The sequence below is a fragment of the Pongo pygmaeus genome, chromosome 7 (assembly GCF_028885625.2).
Source record: "Pongo pygmaeus isolate AG05252 chromosome 7, NHGRI_mPonPyg2-v2.0_pri, whole genome shotgun sequence".
Lineage (NCBI taxonomy): Eukaryota > Metazoa > Chordata > Mammalia > Primates > Hominidae > Pongo > Pongo pygmaeus.
In genome coordinates this window covers 124928839-124953024 of record NC_072380.2, presented here as the reverse complement: position 1 = coordinate 124953024, position 24186 = coordinate 124928839, and the positions used below count along the sequence as shown (strand labels likewise).

The window sequence follows — 24186 nt, the reverse complement described above, 5'->3', positions numbered from 1 at the left end:
ACCTTAATTGTTCTTTTTGTGATTATTTTATTGGAAAAACTAAACTTGCAAAATATTTTTAAACTTACTTGATGTTGTACCAAACGTATTGGTTTTGTAAATAGAAGATAATTCCCAATCAAACTTTCCTGAGGGTTTTTTGATTGACTATGTTATAGAAATATTTGATTATGTTTAATATTTATATTCTAGAAAAGATAGTTATCTTTTTTTAACTGGGTCAGTTTTAATAATCTTAAGGAAGAGTTGCAACTTAGTTGATATAGGGAAAAGACTTGGAAAACATAGTGCTGAGTAAAATACAGTAAGAGAGACTAAACTCTTTATTTCTCAAACTTATTTTCCAAAGTCAAAGTCTTTTTAATGATGCTGTGGGCATCATTATACATGCAACATTGTGTGGGTTACATCTAAGTCAGTTCTTTGTTCAGCTGACCTACAAAATATTTAAAAGATGAAATGCAGACTTGTGCTGATATTGCTTTGTTAGCATGCATATTATGGATAAAAGGAGAACTATGAGTTGTAGCAAATACAATAGAATGAGTATTTTTCTCATAAATGAAGCTCATACAAATCACTTACACAAACAGATTTTAGTAGATGAATGGACAAAGGATATCAACAGAAAGCAGAAATCAAAAAAACTATAACCTATAGAAAAAATTCAACAGAACTACTAATAAAAAAATTATGATTAAATATTAAGGTATCATTTTCACCTATTTTAAACATGGTAATATAAAATTCTTGTGTGCGGGAGCAGCAAAACTAGAACTTTAAAATATTTCAAGATGATTTTTATTGTTATATTTTGAGAGCAATTTGACAAAAATTGCTCTCAAAATAATAATGAATAGAATGATAAATATTCATGGGATATATCTATAGCTTCAGTTTATTACTCCATTTTTGTGGAATGTTTTCCAAGGAAAATAGAAATATTAAAGAGAACACACAATTATGAAAATGTAATTTTTATTTCTGTTTATAACTAGTAATAATTTGGAACAATCTTACACTAGGAAAAGTATTGCTTAAGCAATTTTATGTTTACATAATCTAATAGTGTATAGTCAATAAAATATTACAATATAGGCCATGAAGCAATATCAGTAAATGTACATTATATAAAACTTAGAAATAAGATTTAAAATTATGTACTATATTAGAACCATGAGAAATGATATTCATTTAAGAGAAAGTATGAAAGGAAATACACACAAAAAAATACTAGGACAGAGTTGTGAAATTATTGGTATTTTTACTCTTTATTCCAAATGTTTTCTATTGTTGTCATATTACTTTAATAATTTATAATAAAACATGAAAGGTATTTTCGGAATGTGAAGGATAAAGCACATGTAAAAATAAAAATATTAAATAATGTGTTTAAGTGACTTCATTTAATCAACAGAGAAATGCAAATTTGAAGAATGTAACATTTTTGACAAACTGAGATTCTTTTAAATGATGGCAAATGGTGTTACAGAGGAGGTGTGAACACAAGCAAAGTTTTATGCTATCAATGCAAGTGTGTATTGGTATAATATCTTTAGTGGTTCTGTGGCAATGTATTTCAAACAATTTAAATTTTTAATGTTTTAGGTATTTTTTATTGTTGCATAATTTTACATATTAATGGGGCACATGTAATATTTTGTTACATGCATAAATGTGTAATGATCAAATCAGAATATTTATGATATTCATCACCACAAGCATTTATTATTTCTATGTGTTGATAATATTTCAGGTCCTCACTTCTAGCTATGTTGAAATGTACAATACACTGTTGTTAATTATAGTCACCCTATTAAAAAATGATCCAGAAATTATTTTAGATATTTATCTTAAAAATAGAACTAATGTACAGAGTTGTAAATATAAGTTCTAGTATGTTATATCAAAAAATCATAGAAAAATAAAACCAAGCCAAACTAAATGTTTTTCAACAGGGACTTGGTTAGGTAAATTATGAACTGTATGGAAAACCATACAATTACTAAACTTTATGATAGAAAAATACCTTAATTGTAATTTTATGTAAGAAAAATAGAAATAAAAAAGAGTAGTTAAATTAATATTTCACTGTTGTATACTCTATACCTAACACAAAGCCTAGAATATTGAAATAATTATATTCATATTAATACATAATCATATATACATATATGCATATATAAATATCAATTTCTATTTTTCGGTGGTGGAATTTTAAGCAATCTTTACTTTATTCCTTGTACTTCTTTTTGTCATTTTAGAAATGACTACTTATTACTTTGATACAAGGAAACAAATGGTACCGTGATTTTTAAAATAAGAGTTCTCTCTAGCAACAAAAGAAAGGCAAACATATAAAATATACTTTCTATAAAGATGCATCACAAAAAAATTCAATTAACAAACATGTATTATGCTTCAGCTTATTTCCTAGCTTGAATATGATTCAATGCTTTTATTATATACTATCAGCATAATTCCTAGGAATTTGTACTAGATGAACAATCTGCTATTAACTAGCTTTGTGAGATTGGGCAAGTTACTTAATCTTTCTGTGCCTCAGTTTCCTATTAAGAAATGGTGGTGATGTTAATACTAACTCAGAACATTTTTGTAAGAAGTAAATAATTTTGGAAAAGTTGTGGCTGTGACATATTAAGTGCTTAATGAATCTAAAAAAATGGTAACTCTCATTTTTATTAGATTATGTCTGTTGACTGCTGGGGAATGACTCTTGTGAGAAGAGATGGTTTGGTTGACTAGTACTAAATGTAAATGCAGGTTTATTCACAGGCAACAATAAATCATTTTTCTCCTAAATGTCAATATTGCAGAGGCAAAGTAGTTGCTGTTTCCTTTCATTGTATCCAGCAAGCTTTAAGCCTTCACTGATGATAGATGACGCACTTACCTTGTTTCATTTTAAGTTAATTTTACTTATGCTTAGTTCAAATAAAATGTCTGGATAGGAGAAATTTGTGTATTAGGTGTGGAGGAATTAAAGTCAAGAGAACAGAAACAACAGTATAATCTGGGCATATCTTGAAACCACCCTGATTAAAGAAATTCTTGATTTTTATTGTGTGGAAATTTGACTCGGCCTAGGTCTCTATTTCAAAATAAAAATTACATGACATTTTAAAACAAAGATGATGTTATCTCACATCCTTCTTGCATTACGTCAAGCTATGGACCATGATATATAACAAGTAAACATGACCAAAATTTTATTTCAGGAAGGCACTAATGCATTTAGAAGAAAATAATCATGCTTAACAACAAAGTAAAAATGTCTGCTATTATCATAGGTTCTGCTTAAAATATTATCTAGAGTTTGATTTTTATGTATATATGTAAAATGCGTAAGGTTCTTGCCTACACATGCATAGACACACACGCACACATGCACACACACACACGGCAGTTATACAAATGATAGGCAAAAAGAAATATTTAAGATGCAGTAAGGGATGTAGATAGTATTTTCTGAAATTATAATCATATTTCCTATCCATAAAAGCCTTCACTGCTGTAAGGTACTAAAATGCCTTCTGATATTACAAGAAAATTAAGCATTACGTTTGATACATTATTGCTTTTAAGTCAGATAGTTTAAAAATTAACATATCATTGTTGACAAATAGTTAAACATATATATAAAATAGTTAATCATAAAAAGAGATTTGTGTTTGTAACTTTTATTTAGAATATATTGAAACTTAATGAAAATGATTACTAAGATTTAATTACCTTGTTTTTACTCAGTTTAGTTTTGGTACTCTGGTCTAGAAATAGAATTTATGCATTTTAATGCAAAACAGTTATGTACTTGTATAAACAAAAATATACATAGGTGCTCACAATATTTAAATTGTGTATGTCTTTTCTGAAATATAAATGTAATAAATCTCTGTTGCATCTCATCACTCATTGTTACATGTCTTCCAATTTTACATGAGTTGCTTTTTAGGCAGAGATTCTTATAATCCTTCTCTAAAAGATTTTGTGGTACCTGAAGCCAATATAGTACTCTTTGAATAATTATTTTACTCTGTAGAGTTTTTACTGAATCTGCTAAAAAAAAGTCTTTAGAAAATGTTATAATTTACATCCCAGTAATTAGGCTAATAAAATCAACATACATTCGTCTTGAATTTCAACTACCTAGATACTTTACTGCTTATTTTAGAGGTTTTTATTGCTTCTTTGAATAATTTGAAAGAATCATTTAGTCACTAACTTTTCTGGGAAGAATTTCTGATTGCATTTTTTATAGATACTCTTAAACACTTTGTTTTATAGCTGTGCAGTGTGGTAACCCAGGAACCACAGCCAATGGGAAAGTCTTCCGAATTGATGGCACAACATTTTCTAGTTCAGTCATTTATTCCTGCATGGAGGGATACATCCTTTCTGGACCTTCAGTTAGACAGTGCACAGCCAATGGAACATGGTCTGGAACTTTACCTAACTGTACAAGTAAGTATATTCTCAATATTTAAAAATCAGTAGTTATATGAAAGTATTGATGAGGATATAAGTATTTTTGTGTGTTTTGTAATTAATAAAACCATGTAAGGTTTTAACAGTTTGTACTGTCTTTCAGATTAAAGGATTATAGTAGTTATCGTGGCTAGAGTGTATACTAATGACTTTAGGATAAGTTGGCTTATCAAGGTACTACATTAACTGGCAGCGGAAAGAGAGGTCAGAGGAAGTCAGAACTAATAAATGTAATTTAACAGAATTTTAAGAACAATGATGATTTATAGCTGCAATTAAAATTAAAAATAGAAGGGATGCAATTTTATTTTGTCAATATAACACATATTAATAATAAAATTGATTTTTAAAAGGCATACTGATTCTTTATGGGTTCTTGCACTGTTATAGGGAGTCTCGATAACTGATTTGCTCTCTTGGTATGTTAAAAATAGATGGCACTTTGGAGATTCTGCATTATAATAAAATTACTCACTTGAAATTTTTGAAAAATGTGTTTAAAAGTCTAAAATTATACACATTAATGCTTATTTATAAAATAAATAGTATTTAACCGACAATAATACACAACCATTGGAAATTATGGTTATTTTTATTAAGAAGAATTAGCACTTTTGGAGGCTGAGACGTGTAGATCGCTTGAGCCCAGGAGTTTGAGATCAGCCTGGGAAACATGGCAAAAACTCTGTCTCTACAAAAAATACAAAACTTAAGTCAGGTGTGGTGGTGCGTGCCTGGAGTCCCAGGTACTCAGGAGGCTGAGATGAGAGGATGACCTGAGCCCAGGAGGTCAAGGATGCAGTGAACTCTGAATGTGACACTGCACTACAGCTTGGGTGACAGAGAGAGACCCTGCCTCAAAAGAAAATTGTTTAGACTGTGTGTGTTCATGGATTCTAAGTATCATGAGAGGATGTTGCTAAAGCCTCTGTAGCAAAAGAGACTTGGGGATACTAGTGGGAGAGCCTTTTGTATTGCAGTTTGGACAGAGTATATATACTTTTGCTGACCAAATAATTACCAGAAAATTAACTGAGAAGGCATGGCCTTGTATTGTGTGTGGTGAGATGATCCCCCTTTTTTCTGGGCTCCTTTTTGTTTGCATTTTCTGGATGAATGGGTCAAATGAATTTGTTGCCCTCAAAATAATGGCATACATGCATTCCTGGAGAAAATCAGTTGTAATTAATATCTTGCATGCAAAGTTTGTGTGCAATGTCACACAAGGGCTGTTGAGATACCCACGTATATTGTGTCTCTTCAAAAGTGAAAACAAACTATGCTTGGGAAGCTGTTGAAATAAGTACTGAATAGAACATATTCACTAAACCTCTAATAGCAAAATATTTTCCAGTTATTGATAGGAACCAACAACTTCAGTAATATTGATATGGAGGTCTTAATCAGGGGCATCAGGGTATTTAGGCTGTGGTAATCAACTTTCCCATGCCATTTATTTTTATCAGGTTTAAACACTGAACAAATTGGACTATTTAAAGGGAAGGCAGTAGGAACAATAGTTGTTTCCTTCAGTAGGTGTTATATGATGGTTCTTAATTACTGTAGACCTTGTTTTAATCTAAGTTGGGCTGTATTAACTATTATAATTACAAGGACAGGTCCAAGAGGCTCCATTTTACCAAGCTGATTGTAAATGCCAGATAATTAATATTGATTTATTACTAATTGGTTCAAAATGTCCATATCAGATGCTTTAGGTCAATGGGCAGTCTGACCAAGAGGAATTTAGGCAAAGCAATAGTTTCAATGTTTAAGGTGAGACATACATGTTTGCCTTTTGTTTTATGTTTGATAACTCCTCTAAAGTACAGGATATACCTTGTACATTCAGTGGTATATCCTCATATAACTGTAATTTGAGGCCCAGTATCTATGAAGACCACAAAGATTTTTCAAGTACTACATATCAGAATATGTTCATTTAAAACCCATATTGTGGAGATGTGAGATCCAATTCATGTTATTTTATCTTTCTGTTGAATAACTATTTTAGAAAATTTTGTATTTTCAATTGAGTCCAGTTGTGGGTCTTTATTTCAATTTTTGTTTCTTCTCCCTGTATCCTAGTGTTTTGTTGTTGTTGTTGTTGTTGTTGTTGTTTGGGCGTGGAGTTACAGGATACACTTCAGGAAGAAGGGCAGTCTTCTCTACTCTGTCCTTATTTATAAGTATCTTCCTCCAGAGAGTTCCAAATCATTATTTTAAATGTTGGGGGTCTCCCACAGGGCAGTTGTTACTTTATTGGGTTTAGGGACTCCAGGCTTAAGTCAGGTTTGAATTAAGCCCACAGCTGTGCTATGAGGTGATATGGGTCTTCTTCCCTGAGAACAAGAATCTTTTTGATGACAGACACATAGACAGTAGCAACAACAACAAAGGTTGTTTTAGATACCTAAAGCCATCTGAGTTTAGGTATGGACTGGAGGACACCACATGGTGACTACTCCTTGTCAGATAGGCAAGCATTGGATAAGCATTCTTATTGCACAGTGTGCCAGCCTTTCCCCTGAGCACTCTATAGAATGGGAGTCAACACCTGCTTGAGACACATAACCAATAGTCATAGAGTAAGACATTCATCTGAGCCTAGCATAATTCATGGCTTGTACTAAATTTGAGACATGTGACTAAATCTAAGACACACAGATAAGTCTAAGCTGAGAGGCACAGAACTCAGAATCACTTTGGGAAGGACCACAAGCCAATACTCCTGTCTCTGAATGTCAATTTTCAATACTTCTGACTTAGATCTATCATTTAAATCTTGGCAGAGGCCAGAAAAGCTCAGAAAATGCGGCACAAATCAGCACATCTCAAAGTGTAAGAACACTAGCACAGCACCAAGCACTCTCTAGCCAGGTGGCAGCAGAGCCAGTTATCAAGTCACAAACAACAACAAAAAAGTCCCTCAGGTAATGATAGTCATCCCTTGGGCCACCCTACTCACTGCCAGTTGCTCTGTGGTTGTCTAAGGAAGAGCATGATCAACTGCCCCCTCCCCAAAATTGGTTCCATATTGACTGATTATGCCACAAGGCTGAAGATGTGCCAAGAAGGTATGAAAGATTACCCACATGGTAAGACTCTCTTTGGTGAGAAATGGTTTGAGAGAAGGGATGGATGAATAGTGATATGGGTTGGCTGTGTCCCCACCCAAATCTCATCTTAGATTGTAGCTCCCATAATTCCGATGTGTTGTGGGAGGGACCCAGTGGGAGACAATTTAATCATGGGGCAGTTTCCCCCATACTGTTCTCATGGTAGTGCTAAGTCTCATAAGATCTGCTGATTTTTAAGGGGTGTCCCCTTTCACTTGGTTCTCATTCTCTCTTGACTGTCACCATGTAAGATGTGCCTTTCTCCTTCTGCTATAATTGTGAGGCCTCCCCAGCCACTTGGAACTGTGAGTCCATTAAATCTCTTTTTCTTTATAAATTACCCAGTCTTGGGTATATCTTTTTCAGCAGTGTGAAAGCAGACTAATACAGTAAATTGGTACTGGGAGTTGGGTGCTGCTGTAAAGATGCCCCAAAATGTGGAAGCGGCTTTGGAACTGAGTAATAGGCAGAAGTTGGAACAGTTTGGAGGGCTCAGGAGAAGACAGAAAAATGTGGGAAAGTTTGGAACTTCCTAGAGACTTGTTGAATGGCTTTGAGCAAAATGCTGATAATGATATGGACAATGAAATCCAGACTGAGATAGTTTCAGATGGAGATGAGGAACTTGTTGGAAACTGGAGTAAAGGTGACTCTTGCTATGTTTCAGTAAAGAGACTGGCAGCATTTTGCCCCTGCCCTAGAGATTTGTGGAACTTTGAACTTGAGGGAGATGATTTACTGTATCTGGTGGAAGAAATGTCTAAGCAGCAAAGCATTCAGGAGATGACTCAGGAGCTGTTAAAAGCATTCAGTTTTAAAAGGGAAATAGAATATAAAAGTTCAGAAAATTTGCAGCCTGGCAATGCAATAGTAAGGAAAAACCCATTTTCTGAGAAGAAATACAAGCTGGCTGTAGAAATTTGCGAAAGTAATAAGGAGCCAAATGTTAATTGCCAAAACAATAGGAAAAATGTCTCCAGGACACAACAGAGAACTCTGTGGCAGCTCTTCCCATCACAGGCCTGGAGGTCTAGGAGGAAAAAATGGTTTTTTGAGTCAGACCCAGGGCCTTCCTGCTGTGTGCAGTCTAGGAACTTGGTGCCCTGCATCCCAGCCATGGCTAAAGGAGCCAAGGTATGGCTCAGGCTGTGGCTTCGGAGTGTGCAAGCCCCAAGCCTTGGCAGCTTCCATGTGGTGTTGAGCCTGCAGGTGCACAGAAGTCAAGAGTTCAGGTTTTGGAACATCTACCTAGATTTCAAATGATGTATGGACATGCCTATACATCCAGGCAGAAGTTTGCTGAAGGAGTGGGGTCCTCAAGGACTTGCACACTCTGAAGTCATGGCCTGAGCTGTACCTTGGCCCCTTTAGCCATGGCTACAGTGGCTGGGATGCAGGGCACCAAATTCCTAGACTGCACACAGGAGGAAGGCCCTGGGCCTGACCCATGAAACCGTTTTTTCCTCCTAGACTTCCAGGCCTGTGATGGGAGGAGCTGTCACAGAGTTCTCTGTTATGCCCTGGGGACATTTTCCCTATTATCTTGGTGAAGAGAAACATGGGGTTGGAGCCCCTACACAGAGTCTCCACTGAGGCACTGCCTAGTGGAGCTGTGAGAAGAGGGTCACTGTCCTTCATACCCCAGACAGGGAGATACACTGACAACTTGTACCATGTGCCTGGAAAAGCCACAGATACTCAATGCCAGCCTGTGAAAGTGGGCAAGAGGAAGGCTGTACCTGCAAAGCCACAGGGGTGGAGCTGCCCAAGATGATGGGAACCCATCTCTTGCATCAGTGACCTAGATGTGAGACAGGTAGTCACAGAAGATTATTTTGGAGCTTTAAGGTTTAACTGCCCTGCTGGATTTTGGACTTGTGTGGGGCCTGTAGCCCCTTCATTTTGCCCAATTTCTCCCATTTGGAACTGCTGTTATCCAATGCCTGTACCCCCATTGTATCTAGGAAGTAACTAACTTCCTTCTGATTTTATAGGTTCATAGGTGGAAGTACTTGTCTTGTCTCAGATGAGGTTTGGGACTGTGGACTTTTGAGTTAATACTGAAATGAGTTAAGACTTTTGGGGACTATTGGGAAGGCAAGATAGGTTTTGAAGTGTGAGGATATGAGATTTGTGAGGGGCCAAGCTTGGAATAATATGGTTTGGCTGTATCCCCAACCAAATCTCATCTTTAATTGTAACTCCCATAATTTCGACATTTTGTGGGAGGGACCCAGTGAGAGATAATTGAATCATGGAGGTGGTTTCTCCCATACTTGTCTCATGTAGTGAATAAGTCTCACAAGATCTGATGATTTTATAAGAGGTTTCCACTTTTGCTTGGTTCTCATTCTTTCTTGCTTGCCACCAAGTAAGATGTGGCTTCCACCTTCTGCCATGATCGTGAGGCCTCTTTAGCCACTTGGAACTGTGAGTCCATTAAACCTCTTTTTCTTTTTTTTTTCCTTTTTGAGATGGAGTTTCACACTTGTTGCCTAGGCTGGAGTGCAATGGTGCAATTTTGGCTCACTGCAACCTCTGCCTCCTGGGTTCAAGGGATTCTCCTGCCTCAGCTTCCTGAGTAGCTGGGATTACAGACACCCACCACCATGCCTGGCTAATTTTGTGTTTTTAATAGAGACAGGGTTTTGCCATGTTGGTCAGGCTGGTCTTGAACTCCTGACATCAGGTGATCCATCTGCCTCGGCCTCCCAAAGTGCAGGGGTTACAGGCGAGAGCCACCGTGCCCAGCCTAAACCTCTTTTTCTTTATAAATTATCCAGTCTCAGGTATGTCTTTATCAGCAGTGTGAAAATGTACTTATACATATAGTTTTGCTTTTTTTTTATTGTGGTTATTGGTGAGAACTTGGGAAAAGTTCCTGTGAGTGTACCAGGGTTTGCATGGTTTGAACTTCCCTGCTGATGCCAAAGGAGGGAAGCAAGCAGACTTTCTTGTCGGCTTGCCCAGATGTGGAGTAGAAGGGGAATGGGGAGGCAGAACTTGAAGCATCAAAAGGTTCTTTACGAAAATGCTCTTGTAGTCAAACATTTTACTTAGTCAATGTTACAAACACCAAAACACCACACAGCATTGTTAAAAAACTTTAATTAGTCAGCTATTTCTTCAAGAGATTTAAATAGTAAGACAAATCTTATTTATGTACATCATTACTACTTCAAGTGTTGTAATTTTTTTGTGTAGATACATACTTGCATGAGGTATTATTTTTCTTCCACTGGAAGGACTTCTTTAAATTTGTCTTGTGGTCTATTTCTACTTATGATAATGTTTTCAGCTCTTTTTTGTGTGCATATGTTTCTATTTCACCTTTTAAAATACATATTTTCGCTGGATATAGAACTCTATATGACAAGTGGCATTCCTGGCCCCATGTCAGCTCCAGATATTGTTATATCTCATCTTTTGAGGTAGTTTTTTCTCAAACCATGGGCAGTTTCCTCAGAAGCAGATCAGAAATCTGCTGACTATTTAAGGAGTTTCCTTCCTGTATCTCTGGAGATATTTCTCTGTCAATGTCCACTCTGGTACTGTGTCCCATGAACTCTACCTGCATAGTTTTCTCTTGACTCTCAGATCCATCTTCTCAACTCAAGGAGTCTGCTGGGCTCTGCATAGTTTCCTCTTCCCTGTGCCACAGACTTGAAACTCTCTTAATGTAGTAAGATGAGGCAATCAGGGGATTCATCTAATTTGTTTCCTGTCACTCAAGAATCACTGTGCTTTGTTGCCTGATGTCCATTGTTTTGAAATATTTCTTTTTTTTTAAATATACTCTTTCCTTTTTTTTTTCTTTTGGTTCTTTCAAATGGAAGGTAAATTCTTCCTTGTTACTCCATGTTGAAGGAAAGCAGAATTCCTCTTACTTACTTAGAAAATATCTCATTTTCGCAATAGTGAATAACTTAACACTATCCCACCTTAGCCTTTAAAACTCTTATCCACCTTTTAAGTATCAGGTCATGTGAAACATTTGGGAAAACACCTGAAGACATTTTCTCCTCATATCCTTTTTAGCTAAAAGTAATCTCTCCATACTGTATAGCTTTTTTTTTTTTTTTTTTGTATATTACCTATACCACTAAACTGTAAACTTTATAGTGCAGTAGTGACTGGGTCTATTTATCTCACTGGCCCTTTATGGTGGAGCATAGCACCTGATGAATAAGAGCGACTCAGTAAATTGTTGGTGACAGACTTACATAGACAAATTTTATTTTAGTTATCAGTATACATGATTTACCATTCCAACTCAATTTTTTTTTTTTTTTTTTTTTTGAGATGGAGTCTCTCTCTGTCACCCAGGCTGGAGTGCAGTGGCGTGATCTCGGCTCACTGCAAACTCCGCCTCCTGGGTTCACGCCATTCTCCTGCCTCAGCCTCCTGAGTAGCTGGGACTGCAGGTGCCTGCCACCATGCCCGGCTATTTTTTTGTATTTTTAGTAGAGACGGGGTTTCACCGTGTTATTCAGGATGGTCTGGATCTCCTGACCTTGTGATCCACCCACCTCGGCCTCCCAAAGTGTTGGGATAACAGGCATGAGCCACTGCCCAACTCAATTTTAAACTACTTGCAGATAGGGCCTACAATTGTATGGCTAACATAGCACATAGGTTCTGGCATATAGTAAATTTTCAATAATAGTCATTGAAGAGAGTGAAATAATGAAAATAATTCAGAGTAACAGAAATATGCCGAGGAACACTTTCATTTTTTTTTTTACAATGAATAACAATTTTGTTTATTTATGGATAAATAACTCAATCTTTTATTTACAGCTGTCTTCCAATTCTAGTGAAGTAAAAATAAATAAACATTCCTATTTTTGTGATTGAAAATTACATTGACATTTTTCTTCAATTGTCTTCATTTTTCCTCAGGAATGTTAAATTAAGTTAAAAGTCATTTGATTCAAGACTGATTATGAATAACACAGGAAAAGTATAAGGAAAGTTTGTTTCTCTCTGGCAGTTCTTCAAAGAGAAATATTGTATTGCATAAAATAATTTAAGTGTTAGCTTTTCAACAATGAATTGCTATTAAACGAAAAGCTGATAATTTGTAAGTTTATTTACTTCACAGGCAAAAAGTTACTAACACCCCATTAACAATCCAAACCAAAAGCGTAAAGAAAAACCCCCAAAAAGAAGCAAAGAGAGAGGTTTCAGTGGAAATTAAAACAGCCTAAACTTCTGTAATTAAAGAATCTAGCATAGTGATAGTGTTTATATGTGGTGATCAAATTAAATTAGAATCAGTGCTTCAGATTCCTTCTCATTAAGTTGCAATGAAAATAAATTTAAATATATGATTGGTAGAATCATATTATTTTGGGAATTGTCCTAGACTCACATTGTCTAGATCAAGAAACTCAGGCATCACAGCATTTAAAGGGCTTCCTGACTACTGGCAGAGTTCAACACTAAACAATAATTTCATCTATATTTCACATATATAGATGAAATTTTCCATTCCTGTTATTCTCTATACCCACTAGAAGGCTAATTTCTAGTGTAAGTATGTTTTTAATAAATTTTGATTTGTTATAATTGCCTTTGTAGACACAATTTTTATGGTTACTATATGCCCGGACTATATAAATTTTATGGTTACTATAGGCCAATTACTATATGAATTTGAAATAAATTACTTGAGGTACCCCAGTTACTATATGAATTTGAATTAAATTAATGAGGTATGCAAAAAATTTGAAGTAGCTGAACTTTCCAAACCAACATCCTGATATCAATTTTTAGAAAACCCGAATGTCTTAGTCTATTTGTGCTGCTATAACAAAATTCCTGAGACAGGGTAAATACTAAAGAACAAACATTTATTTCCCAAAATTCTGGAAGCTGAGAAGTCCAAGATCAAGGTGCCAGCAGATCCTGTGTCTGGTGTGGGCTACTTGTTGCTTCTAAGATGGCACCTTGTTTCTGAGTCCTCACACGACAAAAGGGGTGCATGTTACACCCTGACTGGCAGAAGGTGAAAGAACAAAAAGGGGCCTAGCTATTAATAGTTCCCTCCCACACTTTTAGAAGGCGCTAACCTCATTCATGGGGAGAGGACCCTCATGACTTAATAACTTTCTAAAGCCCCTACCTTTTAATACTATTGAATTGGGGGTTAAATTAGCACACGAATTTTGAAGAGACATTAAAACCATAGCACTAAAGAAACAAAGCCTTTATTCTTTCCATGCTAGTTGTTACTATTTCTTCTCATAAATAATAATATCTGTTATTGAGTGTTTACCATTTGTTCAGATTTGTGCTGATTTACATAATTATCTTAATTAGTACAACAAATCTATGAGATACATACTATTATCCTTTTTATTTTACATTCAAATAAATGGTTTCTTAGAGAGGAAACAACTTTCTTTTCCATAGTAACACAGCTAGTAACTGTAGAATCTAAGATTTAAACCCAAGTCTATTTCACTCAAGAATCCATGTTCTTTTGTATACTTTTATCTCTTCTTCTGTACTTTTCTCCATTTAGTTTTCTTGCTTTATTCTCTGTCTTCACTACAATGGTCAAATGTGTATGACATACTATAATAAGTAGAACATTGGTGATAAGGCATATGAAAATGTCGCATTAATTTATGACCTACTTCTCTAAAAAATTTTTAATTTCTGTTTTCTCTGCGTTTACCAATTTGAGTTTTGCAAAATTATATCATTTCTTAATGAAGCGACCATTTGTAAAATTTGTTTTTGCTAAACAATACTTCCAGTTTAACATTACAATTTCCTATTTATTTGTTATCAATGATATTTTTGTCAGATATACAAAGCAAATATAATGTAAGTCAATAAGTCTGCAGATCTCACAAGAGATGAGATATTTTAATGTGATGAGTCAAAGCAAGTGAACAAGAGTGCTTGTTGAATCTCATACATAATCATTGACAAAGAGGATCTAGTAGATTTATGACAATGTCAGTTCAAAGAAAGAAAATCAGCAAGATTGATTATATGATAGATATTTCAATGTAGGGTGATTTGAGTATGAAAGAATGAATAGAGGCCCTTGAGAAAATTAATAATGCCCTTAAAATATAGTTAAACTATGTGGTGAAAACAAAATATAAAGTCTTCAATTTTATTTGGATTTCTTTTTACTTTTTAATTATAAGATTTTGGTCACTTTAAGAAGTTTTTGTTTATTTTTTACCTTGGCTAGTTATCCTTGGTCACTTAGTTCCTCCTGAATAATGAAAAATCAGAGGAATAATCCAATTTTTAGCTTTTCAAAAATCTTTAACTTACATTAGAGCAATTTTTTCTTAAAAAAACTTTAAAAATAAAGTAGATAATTGTGAGTATATAATGGAATTGGATTTTTTATAGATTCAGTTAATAAAGAATCATTTAAACAAAACCTACTATCATTGGACACTTTGCCAGGAACTGAGAAGACAGAGTTCAGTCGGTAAGGTATCTGCTCCCTAATATTTCACAGATCAGTGAAGTAACTTTGGCATTCCAAGCAGTTTTGACCTTTGAGAATTTCCTTTGAGAATTTGACCTTTGAGAATTTCCCACTGGAGTTATTTGCAACTATACCTTTTCATTTGCTCGATTGTCCAGCAGTAACACACACACACACACACACCCCTCTGTTTTTAGAAATTCTAGTTTAATGACATGTGGAAATGTGTCAGCTGTGATTTGCCTTGTTCATTTCAATGGTTTTAGAAACATCTTTGGAATGAATGTGATTTAATAATAATGGTAAGGTCTCCAATCTCCTATGCTTGGCCATAGTAGAGATGTTGGTAAAAGCGTAAACTTTTACTCATCTAAATTCTACCTGCTGTTATTCCACCGGCTTCAGACTATACATGAGTTGGAAAATTGCCAGTCTAATTAATCTATCTCTAAAAGTATGCCTCACAAGCAAAATCTTTTCCGTTTTCCCAACACTCATTGTTTGTAATTTCAGACATGTCCTCATTAAGCCCATTACCAGTGGTGGAAAGAAAAGTTTCCTCAGAATAACTAGTTGCCTCCAGGGTGGGTAAAATACTGTATCTTGAAATCAAGATCATGCATTCAAATGTTATGCACACTTTGACAGAGGTATTATAAATGTGAAGAAACATGCACAGAACTAAACCAAACTAGAAGAAAAAGATATTTGGCACAATACTAGATTGCTCAAATCAATTCCTTGATGTAAAATGTAGTGAAGTTATTTTCTATGATGTTCAGACACAGAGAGAAGATACAATAAGTACATGTAATTACTCTTTCAAAAATACATTTTTTTGTCAGTACAGAATGTTTTGGGATATTAATTATAAGGGGATCCTTAGCTTCCAATGTCTAACAGGCAGTACCACCTCTGTTACCTAGAGCCCATCATATACAGAGTGCATATGGTGTTTTGGGAAGAAGACACAAACAGTGCTGAGACAGGCCTTGCCAAGTAGAGTAAGAATTAGCTTTCTGGTCTGAAAAGACATGTGCTTATTCGTTTTCTTGGATGATAGTTTTAGAAAACTGACTGGACTTCTGCTTCCAAAATGACCAATTCCCAACATCCTGCATCTGGGAAGTCTTGTTCCTTTGGGCTAAGGACACCATCTTTAATCAGGTCCAGGTGATAAATGAATCTAAGGCTTCTTTTTCCAAATAGCCACTACAGAAATGCCCCTGATTGAATTTTTGTCACAAATCTGAAAATTCTCAAAGATGTTTTTCTAATAGAGGACAGGTCAGGAAGATGGGATTAGTCTTACACAAGAGAGGGCTGGGGATATCCCAGCATAAAACTGAGTGAAGATAAAAAATAATCTAAATCTCCTCAAGGAGTGAGAGCTATTCCTCAGCACAGTGGTTCTCAACTAGAGAGGATTTTGCTTCCCAGGGGACATTTGGAAATGTTTGAAGATACTTTTTGATTGTCACAGTGCAGGGGCAGGGGGTGCTTTTGGATCTAGCAGGCAGATGCCAGAGATACATTGCAGAACATTCTACAATGCACAGAGCAGCCCCTCACAACCAAGAATTATTTGACTGAAAATGTCAATAGGGTCAAGCTTAAGGTAGAGAGACCCTACCTTTTGAGATCTAAAGAAGAAACCAACTTTTGAATATGGAGATTATGTAAAATCAGAAGCATTATGAGAGGAATGGTTTAGCCATCTTTCTGGAACTTCATTTTGCTACAGTAGAACTCTGTTCTGGGCTTGAAGCTAGAAGTGTGGCAGAGCACACACATATGTAATGATGCTCAAGCAAGCATTTTCATTGCTGCATTGTCTGTAACAGAAAAGCAATGGAATAACTCAAACACCAGTCCATAGGGCTTTGGTTGCATAAGTTATATTGCATGGGATTAATATGCCATTAAAAACGTTATGCATGTCTATGTGTATTAATAGTTACATGCAAAAATATCCATTAGATATTGAATAAAAAAGTGAATTCTGTGAAAAAAGTAATGTGATTTTATTTTATTTTAAAATGCACATTTATAATGCTTGTATAAAAAGTTAAAAGAGAAAGTAGTTTTAAAGTGGCATAGATTGACTAGAATTACCACAATTATGTTTTATTTGTAGCATAGAGGTTATTTACTTAGATTTACCATAAATGGTGCCAGATGGGCATTAATTACATATTGAGAAACCTCCCACAAAACAAATTCAGACCTTTCAAATAATTTATGTGTTTTTGAGAATTTGAGCTGACAACTTAATGATTCCTTTACGTACTCATTCATTTATTTATCCTTCAAACAAATATTTAATCTCTTATGATGAATCATACACTAGATGAGACTCTTAAGAAAACAGCATACAAGAGTCAAAATATCTGCCTTTATGGAGTTTATTGGTGTGTTTGTGTGAGACAGATGTGTATTTAAGAAGGTCGATGATCTTTTTATTGTGCAATGGTATTTCTGAATTTGTTGTCATACAATGATATCGCTGAATTTTAGGGTGAAGCACTAAAGAGCTACTATTTTAAGGTTTTTTCCTGAGAAAACCAAAAGGCTTTTTTTTTTTTTTTTTGGTTGTTGCTGAAAACAAGCTGGTAGTGAATGAATTGACTTGCAGAGCAGGTGCTGTTTACGAAGACTGTTGCTCTTGGAAGCTGCCTCTTTGACTAGCCTTTGCTTCATTAGGAAGTCACCAAACAAACCCTTATAAAGCTTTTGTTGTCACGCATTTCATTCATGGTGGTGCCATGATGTGCAGAACTCTTTCTTCGTGCATCTGCAAAATAAATGCTCTGTCCTCTCTTTTGGTGGCCGCATCTCAGCTCATGTGCCCCATGACCAGGCTGGCTATTTCTCCTTGCCAAGATTCTAATGCAGTCTGGAAAGCACTGCCCAGAAAATAACGACACTTTATAGGTGTTCTCTTTAATTTCCTCTTCCTAATTAAAAATCTTGGTTATAAATATAAAATAAAATAAAATAATAAATTGAAGGCTTATACTCATTTTTACATTCTTGTAAATTTTTAAACTATAAAAAGAGATGACGTATTGTCGGTACATGAGTAGGATTATTTGATTTTCTATCCAACTCAGTTGTGTCATTAAAAAAATCTTTTTACTCTCCAATAATCGTAGGAAGGAAAGCAGTCCTGAATATAAAACTCTATTATTATTGAGAAAGAAACACTCAAAGAGTTTAATTTCATCGAACTGTTTTAAGGGCCCCAAAAGTTATGAGGTTGAATGCTCTGAATGATGTTCTTTAATTTAAATGCCATTATTCATAATCCTAAAACTTCTTAGAATCAACAGAATAGAATATGAAAGGAATCTTGACATTAATCATTCTTAATGATAACATAATAAATACAACGTAACTAAGGTGTTATTAAGGTCTTCCATGCCTTAATTCATTCTTAATCTTTAATCCTGAATCTCTAAAATATTGGGAAAAGTGAATTTAAAAAAGAGAGAAAGAGGAGTAGACAGAGAGAGAGAGAGAGAGAAAAAAAATAACCCAGATTTACCTGGAGAAGTTACCCTTCTATGAACCAAAAGATTTAGTACACTAAAAGGCATGTAAGTATACTACATGTTTTTTATCTCCAGAAAATAAAGTGTAACTTGTACTTTTCGTTTTCTTAGCGGCCAGAAAGTTTTTTAGCCAATTCGCTGCCCAAATTATGCTTAAATCCTGTGCCTCAGAACAGTTATCACTTGTGTAACATGTATAATCCTTGTAGTGTTTGAATCTTATGTTTGTATTTAAACAAAATACATGTTTAATAAAATTGTTATTTGTGTTTCTAAGCTGTCTCAAGTCTTTCTGAAACATTTTGGCTGGCATTATAAAGAAGCGATAATATATATGCACTCACACTCATGGGCATGAGATCAGTGCAACTCATAGAACCTCATGCTCAGAAGAGTCTTGTGCTTAGAGTTTAATGCTCTGTGATAGCCATCTCAAAATTCTTAATAATTTTATCTCCAAATTAACATTTTGTAATTGAAGTCCACTGGAACGGTGGAGCATGTGCTGAGGGCTTGGAGCTTCTGCTTATGTGCAGTCTGCCTTGTTGCCTTCTTTTTCGTGTCCTTGGGATGGGTCTAGACCTTTTGCTCCCGACAACCTGTTGCCCCTGGCCCTGCATGGCCTCCCCACTTCCATCCCTGCTCTGCAAAACGTGACACCCTCCACCCAGCTCATCCATTGTGTCATCAGTAAAGAGAGGTTCACATTGCACTGTTGTCCTACCTCCTTTTAGCGGTTGGATGCAAACGTGGGGATGGTCAGAGTTGGATATATTAATGGAGTCTTGGGGCAGAACAGAGCAGCGACAGTCCCTATTTTGAGCTGGAAACACCATCATGTATTGGTCAAGGACTTGGATGGGATGGCCCCTCATACATCTGCATTTCTTATAACAAGCACATTCCAGAGTGAAGGCTGCAATTTCTTGGGAGTTGTCTTTCTGAGTGACACTGCAGAAAATATGCTCTCTGTCCAGCATGCCCGATAAATTAGATATTTCAGTAGCCATATATAGGAATATGGATTTCAAATATTATGTTAGAAATCTGATTCTGCAGATTGTTTTCTCTGTGGTCTTATAGTGAAGGTTAGAAGAGGTTACTGCATCAAATTCACTACAACATAATGGCATATTAACCTAGCCTTTTCAGGGGCTAAATGACAGTTTCTGAACCATATGTGTAGAATCTGTAATAAGCATACCTGATCATAATCAGGAATTGCCAGTATGTGCTTTAAATATGCTTGTGTTTTATGATTAAAAATGAACACGATAACTAATTTTCCTGCTTATATATTAAGTATGCCATATGCTTACTACTCCTCTCCATTAAATATATGCCACATTAACCATCTGCTCTTCTAATCCAATACTGACAGTAATCAGTTGTGGAGACCCAGGTATACCAGCCAATGGTCTGAGATATGGAGATGATTATGTGGTTGGACAAAATGTTTCTTACATGTGCCAGCCAGGCTATATGATGGAATTGAATGGCTCCAGAATCAGGACTTGTACAATTAATGGCACATGGAGTGGAGTAATGCCAACTTGTAGAGGTATGATAATGATTTCTTCAACATTTAAAAATGGTAACCAGTACATATTTTCTTATTTTTATATACAAATTTAAAGTGTATTTAAATAAAATTTTTTAGTTCAAGGTTGCATTTATTTTTCTAGTATAAAAATGGCTGTTTCTTAAAAATTTTATTTTAATATATAGAATTTAAAATAATATTTTGACAAAAACATTATATCTTATTGTGATTAATGACAATAAGCTTTAATGTAACAAAAAGAAGTAAAATATTATGTCCATATTCACCATTGTTATTTATATTAAATGATGAATATTTTCAAAAGAATATAACCTTGATGAATTATAACTGTTATTTGCTGATCCACTTGGGTCAGGTCACTCAAGGATGGGGAAAAATACTTTCTATAATTTGGGAACAGCCAGCCTGAATTATAGAACTGTAATTTTTCTTAAATAATGGGAAAACTTGTTTTTCATATAATACAATCTAGAATTAACCTGTTAGTCAATACAGGCATAAATTTACTACTTTATGCTGTTTGTTTTTCCACTGGAAATATTTTTATAAATTTTTTGTCCAATTTTTATGATTACTTGTAGAATACTGTACATGCAGTATCAGACAAATTATTTATAATAATTAGATTTTTAATAATTAAGATTTTTCATTTAGGTTTCTATTTAAATGTTTGTGAATTAATAGTTTAATATCTTACTGACTTGTAATCTAACAAAATTAATAATTTCAATGTGTTTGTCTTTCCTTCTTGATTATTAAGCTTCTGTATGAGATCACTATAAATATACAGTTAGTAAATGAAATACATGAGCAGACATTTTATGTTTTAGATGTTATTCTATGCACATTAATTCATACTGATATGAATTAGATATTACTCAACTGTAAAAAGTTATTCACATATGTTTTTAGTTCTCATAATACAGTCATTCCTCATGTTTAGATTTTGAAGTTGATACCCTTCCTTATCCTTTCATCTCTCTTATCCAACCTGTCTTTGCTTAAAGATAACTGAAAACAATTTAAACAAAATAAATTTTTTTAAAAAATTAAAAATGCATTTATAAACCCTATAATAATAAGTTTTAACATATGAATCTAAGTGGTTAAGGGAACTAACTTGGATATTATAATCAGACATATGACCTGTGTTTTCAAAAATGTCACAAAACTACTTTCAAATTCCATGGTTAAGATGCTGATACTATATATAGCCAAACAACCCGAGTCTTGGCTGTCTAAAGGTCATTGGAAAATAATTTTATATAAAACCAATAATTTATCACTTACAGTATACTAGATCGAAGGTCACCCTCTGTTTGCCTTCTCTGAGATGTCAGGCAGCTTTCTATTTTGTAAGAGAGTCTCTGACAACCAGTAGCCATTATGTTGCCAAGAAAAAGTTGCATCCTGCAGGGATTAATTCCAGGAATGTCTCAGGAATGCTACCAGGAGAATAAAATATGTCACAATGTGTTGTCCTCGAAAAGGTTAAATTAGCACATGTGCTTCTTCTAATGATATTTATTTATATCTTTAACACTCAGGATATTTCAACAGCTGTGTCTAATCACTTTTAATGTAATTGCAGCTGTTACCTGCCCAACTCCTCCCCAGATCTCCAATGGAAGGCTGGAAGGAACAAATTTCGACTGGGGCTTTAGTATTAGCTACATCTGTTCTCCAGGCTATGAGCTATCCTTCCCTGCTGTTTTGACCTGTGTAGGGAATGGTACCTGGAGTGGTGAAGTACCGCAGTGCTTACGTAAGTATGATTTCAACTAACAACTGTTACTTAAAATTTTCAATTTTTTCTAGAGCAAATATGCGATTGTTAAGCTTCCTTCAATGCCTAATTAGGGTTCAAAGAAAAATCAGTATTTAACAGTGTAGCTACTTTTCATGTAATTAAGTCATTATGTTTCTCCTCTGATTCAAAATTTTACACTTAACGGCTTAGTTTATAAACTTTTCTTATTTTTCAAAATTATTTCTCAGATTAGAGACAGCCTTAAATTTATTCTACTGCTGGAAAATTATTTCTATTTATGTCCTTTTTGTCTTAGCCGAATACTCTGAAATTTGTTCTCAAATCGTTTTCGGCAATAAATCCATGTCACTTCCACATGTTTATTCAAATAAAGTTCTTATGATGGCATTTGTCATGATAATGATTGGGATTTTACATCTAAAATTACCAGGGTAAGCATAGAGATAAAAGGGCTTTTTGTTTGCTTTGTTTGTTTTGCCTTTTTTTTTTTTTTTTTTTTTTTTTTTTTTTTTTTTTTTTTTTTACAGAGGTTGCTGTATACTGTATACCTAGCAAGTGTTACTTCAAGGTTAATTTGGAAGAACACAAAACAAAACAAACTCCTCTTGCAGTTTTACATAAATGATTGTAGAACATTATCTGGACAGTATAGTCATTCAGAGAGTTGTCTAACATTATCCTGTTCCTAGTTCTTTTTCCTTTCCCAGCACGCGATAGAGGAGGACTCTACCTGTCTCGTGGCCTTGACATTATGCAGAGCTAACTGTCTAAGTTGCTTAGGACCCTCCAGGGTTTTCTCACCTCATTCAAAGTGGAAACTAAATCCCCTACGTGCTCATAGGACTTTTTTCTTGCATTCCTCTGATTTCATCATATCTTACTACTCACCCCTTCATCCACTCTGCTCCAGAAACACAGGCCTTCTTACTTTTCTTTGAGCACTCAGCTGTGCTTTTACAAGAGGGCTTTTATGTTCACTATTCACTTTACCTGGAAATTTCCTTTTATTCCTTCAGCTTTTTACAAAAAATTTCTCTTTTCAGTATTGCCTTCTCTGGTCACCTTATTTGAATTTCATCACTGACATATAACACTTTCCTTCCAGGCTTTATTTATTCTCCTTAACACTCCCCTTTCACTTCTTATTTTTTCCTAAGACATACTATACATTTTACTTATCTTGTTTATTTGAACTATGTCCTCTACTCAAATTTATACTCCCTGAAATCAGAGAGTTTTTTTTTGTTTTATTCACTGCTCTGTCCCTGGAATATAGCACAGTCCTTGGCAGATATAAAAACTATATTGCTATAGTAATTAAAACAGTATGGTATTGATGTAGGTATAGAAAGTAAAACAATGTTATAGAGTAGAGAACACAGAACCATTTATACATATGTGATATATTATAGAACAAGTCAGTAGGGAAAGAATGGACATTTTAATTAATTCTGCAAGGCAATTAGTTCACAACATACACACACCCACAACGAGTAAATCAGTGCCAGATTTATCAGATATTTAAATATAAAAGTTTTAAACATTTAGAATCTATCTAAATGACCTCAGGTTTAGAAGGAATTTCTTAAGCAAGATGCAAATGGTATAACCCACAAATGAAAAAGTGAAAAAATATCAGCTATGTTAAAATATGAAAATTTCTCATTATCAGAGACCAATCACAGACTTGTACAATGTAATCAATATGTGTGAAAACAATGACAATATTTAGAATATATATATATATTTTTTTCTAAAATAAAAAAGGCAATACCACAAAAATGGTCAAAATACCTGGACAGCTATTTCCTCTCAGGAGATTGAAAAAAATATTACACAATATCAAGTATTAGTGAGGATATGGAGTAACATAAACTTCTATAGACTCATGATGGGTAGGTAAATTGTCACAGCCATTTGCAAAACTAGTTGCTATTATTTAGTAAAGTTAAAGACTTGCAGAGTCTATTGCCAAGAAATTTTATTTTTAAGTATATGCCCTACTGGAATTTTCATATATGTGCATGAGGAGACATGTTCAAGAATATTGTTATTAGCATTCTTATTAGCAGTAAAATAAAAATAATAGTGCCTATATTTACATACACACACATACATATATGCCATACACACACACATGCACACACGTGAATGTAAATTACCAATAAATGTATAGAAATGAGAAACCCAGAATTTAGGATGACACA

General features: G+C 34.5%; 1 protein-coding gene across 1 annotated transcript in view; it reads left to right on the top strand.

The window, feature by feature from the left end:
* Positions 1-24186, top strand: part of CSMD3 (CUB and Sushi multiple domains 3) — a 1221229-nt gene that overhangs the window by 1158553 nt on the left and 38490 nt on the right. The window contains exons 59-61 of the mRNA XM_054498903.2: positions 4306-4482; positions 20026-20205; positions 21800-21973. Of these exons, the coding sequence (XP_054354878.2) occupies positions 4306-4482; positions 20026-20205; positions 21800-21973 (531 nt within the window). The remainder of the gene's footprint in view (positions 1-4305; positions 4483-20025; positions 20206-21799; positions 21974-24186) is intronic.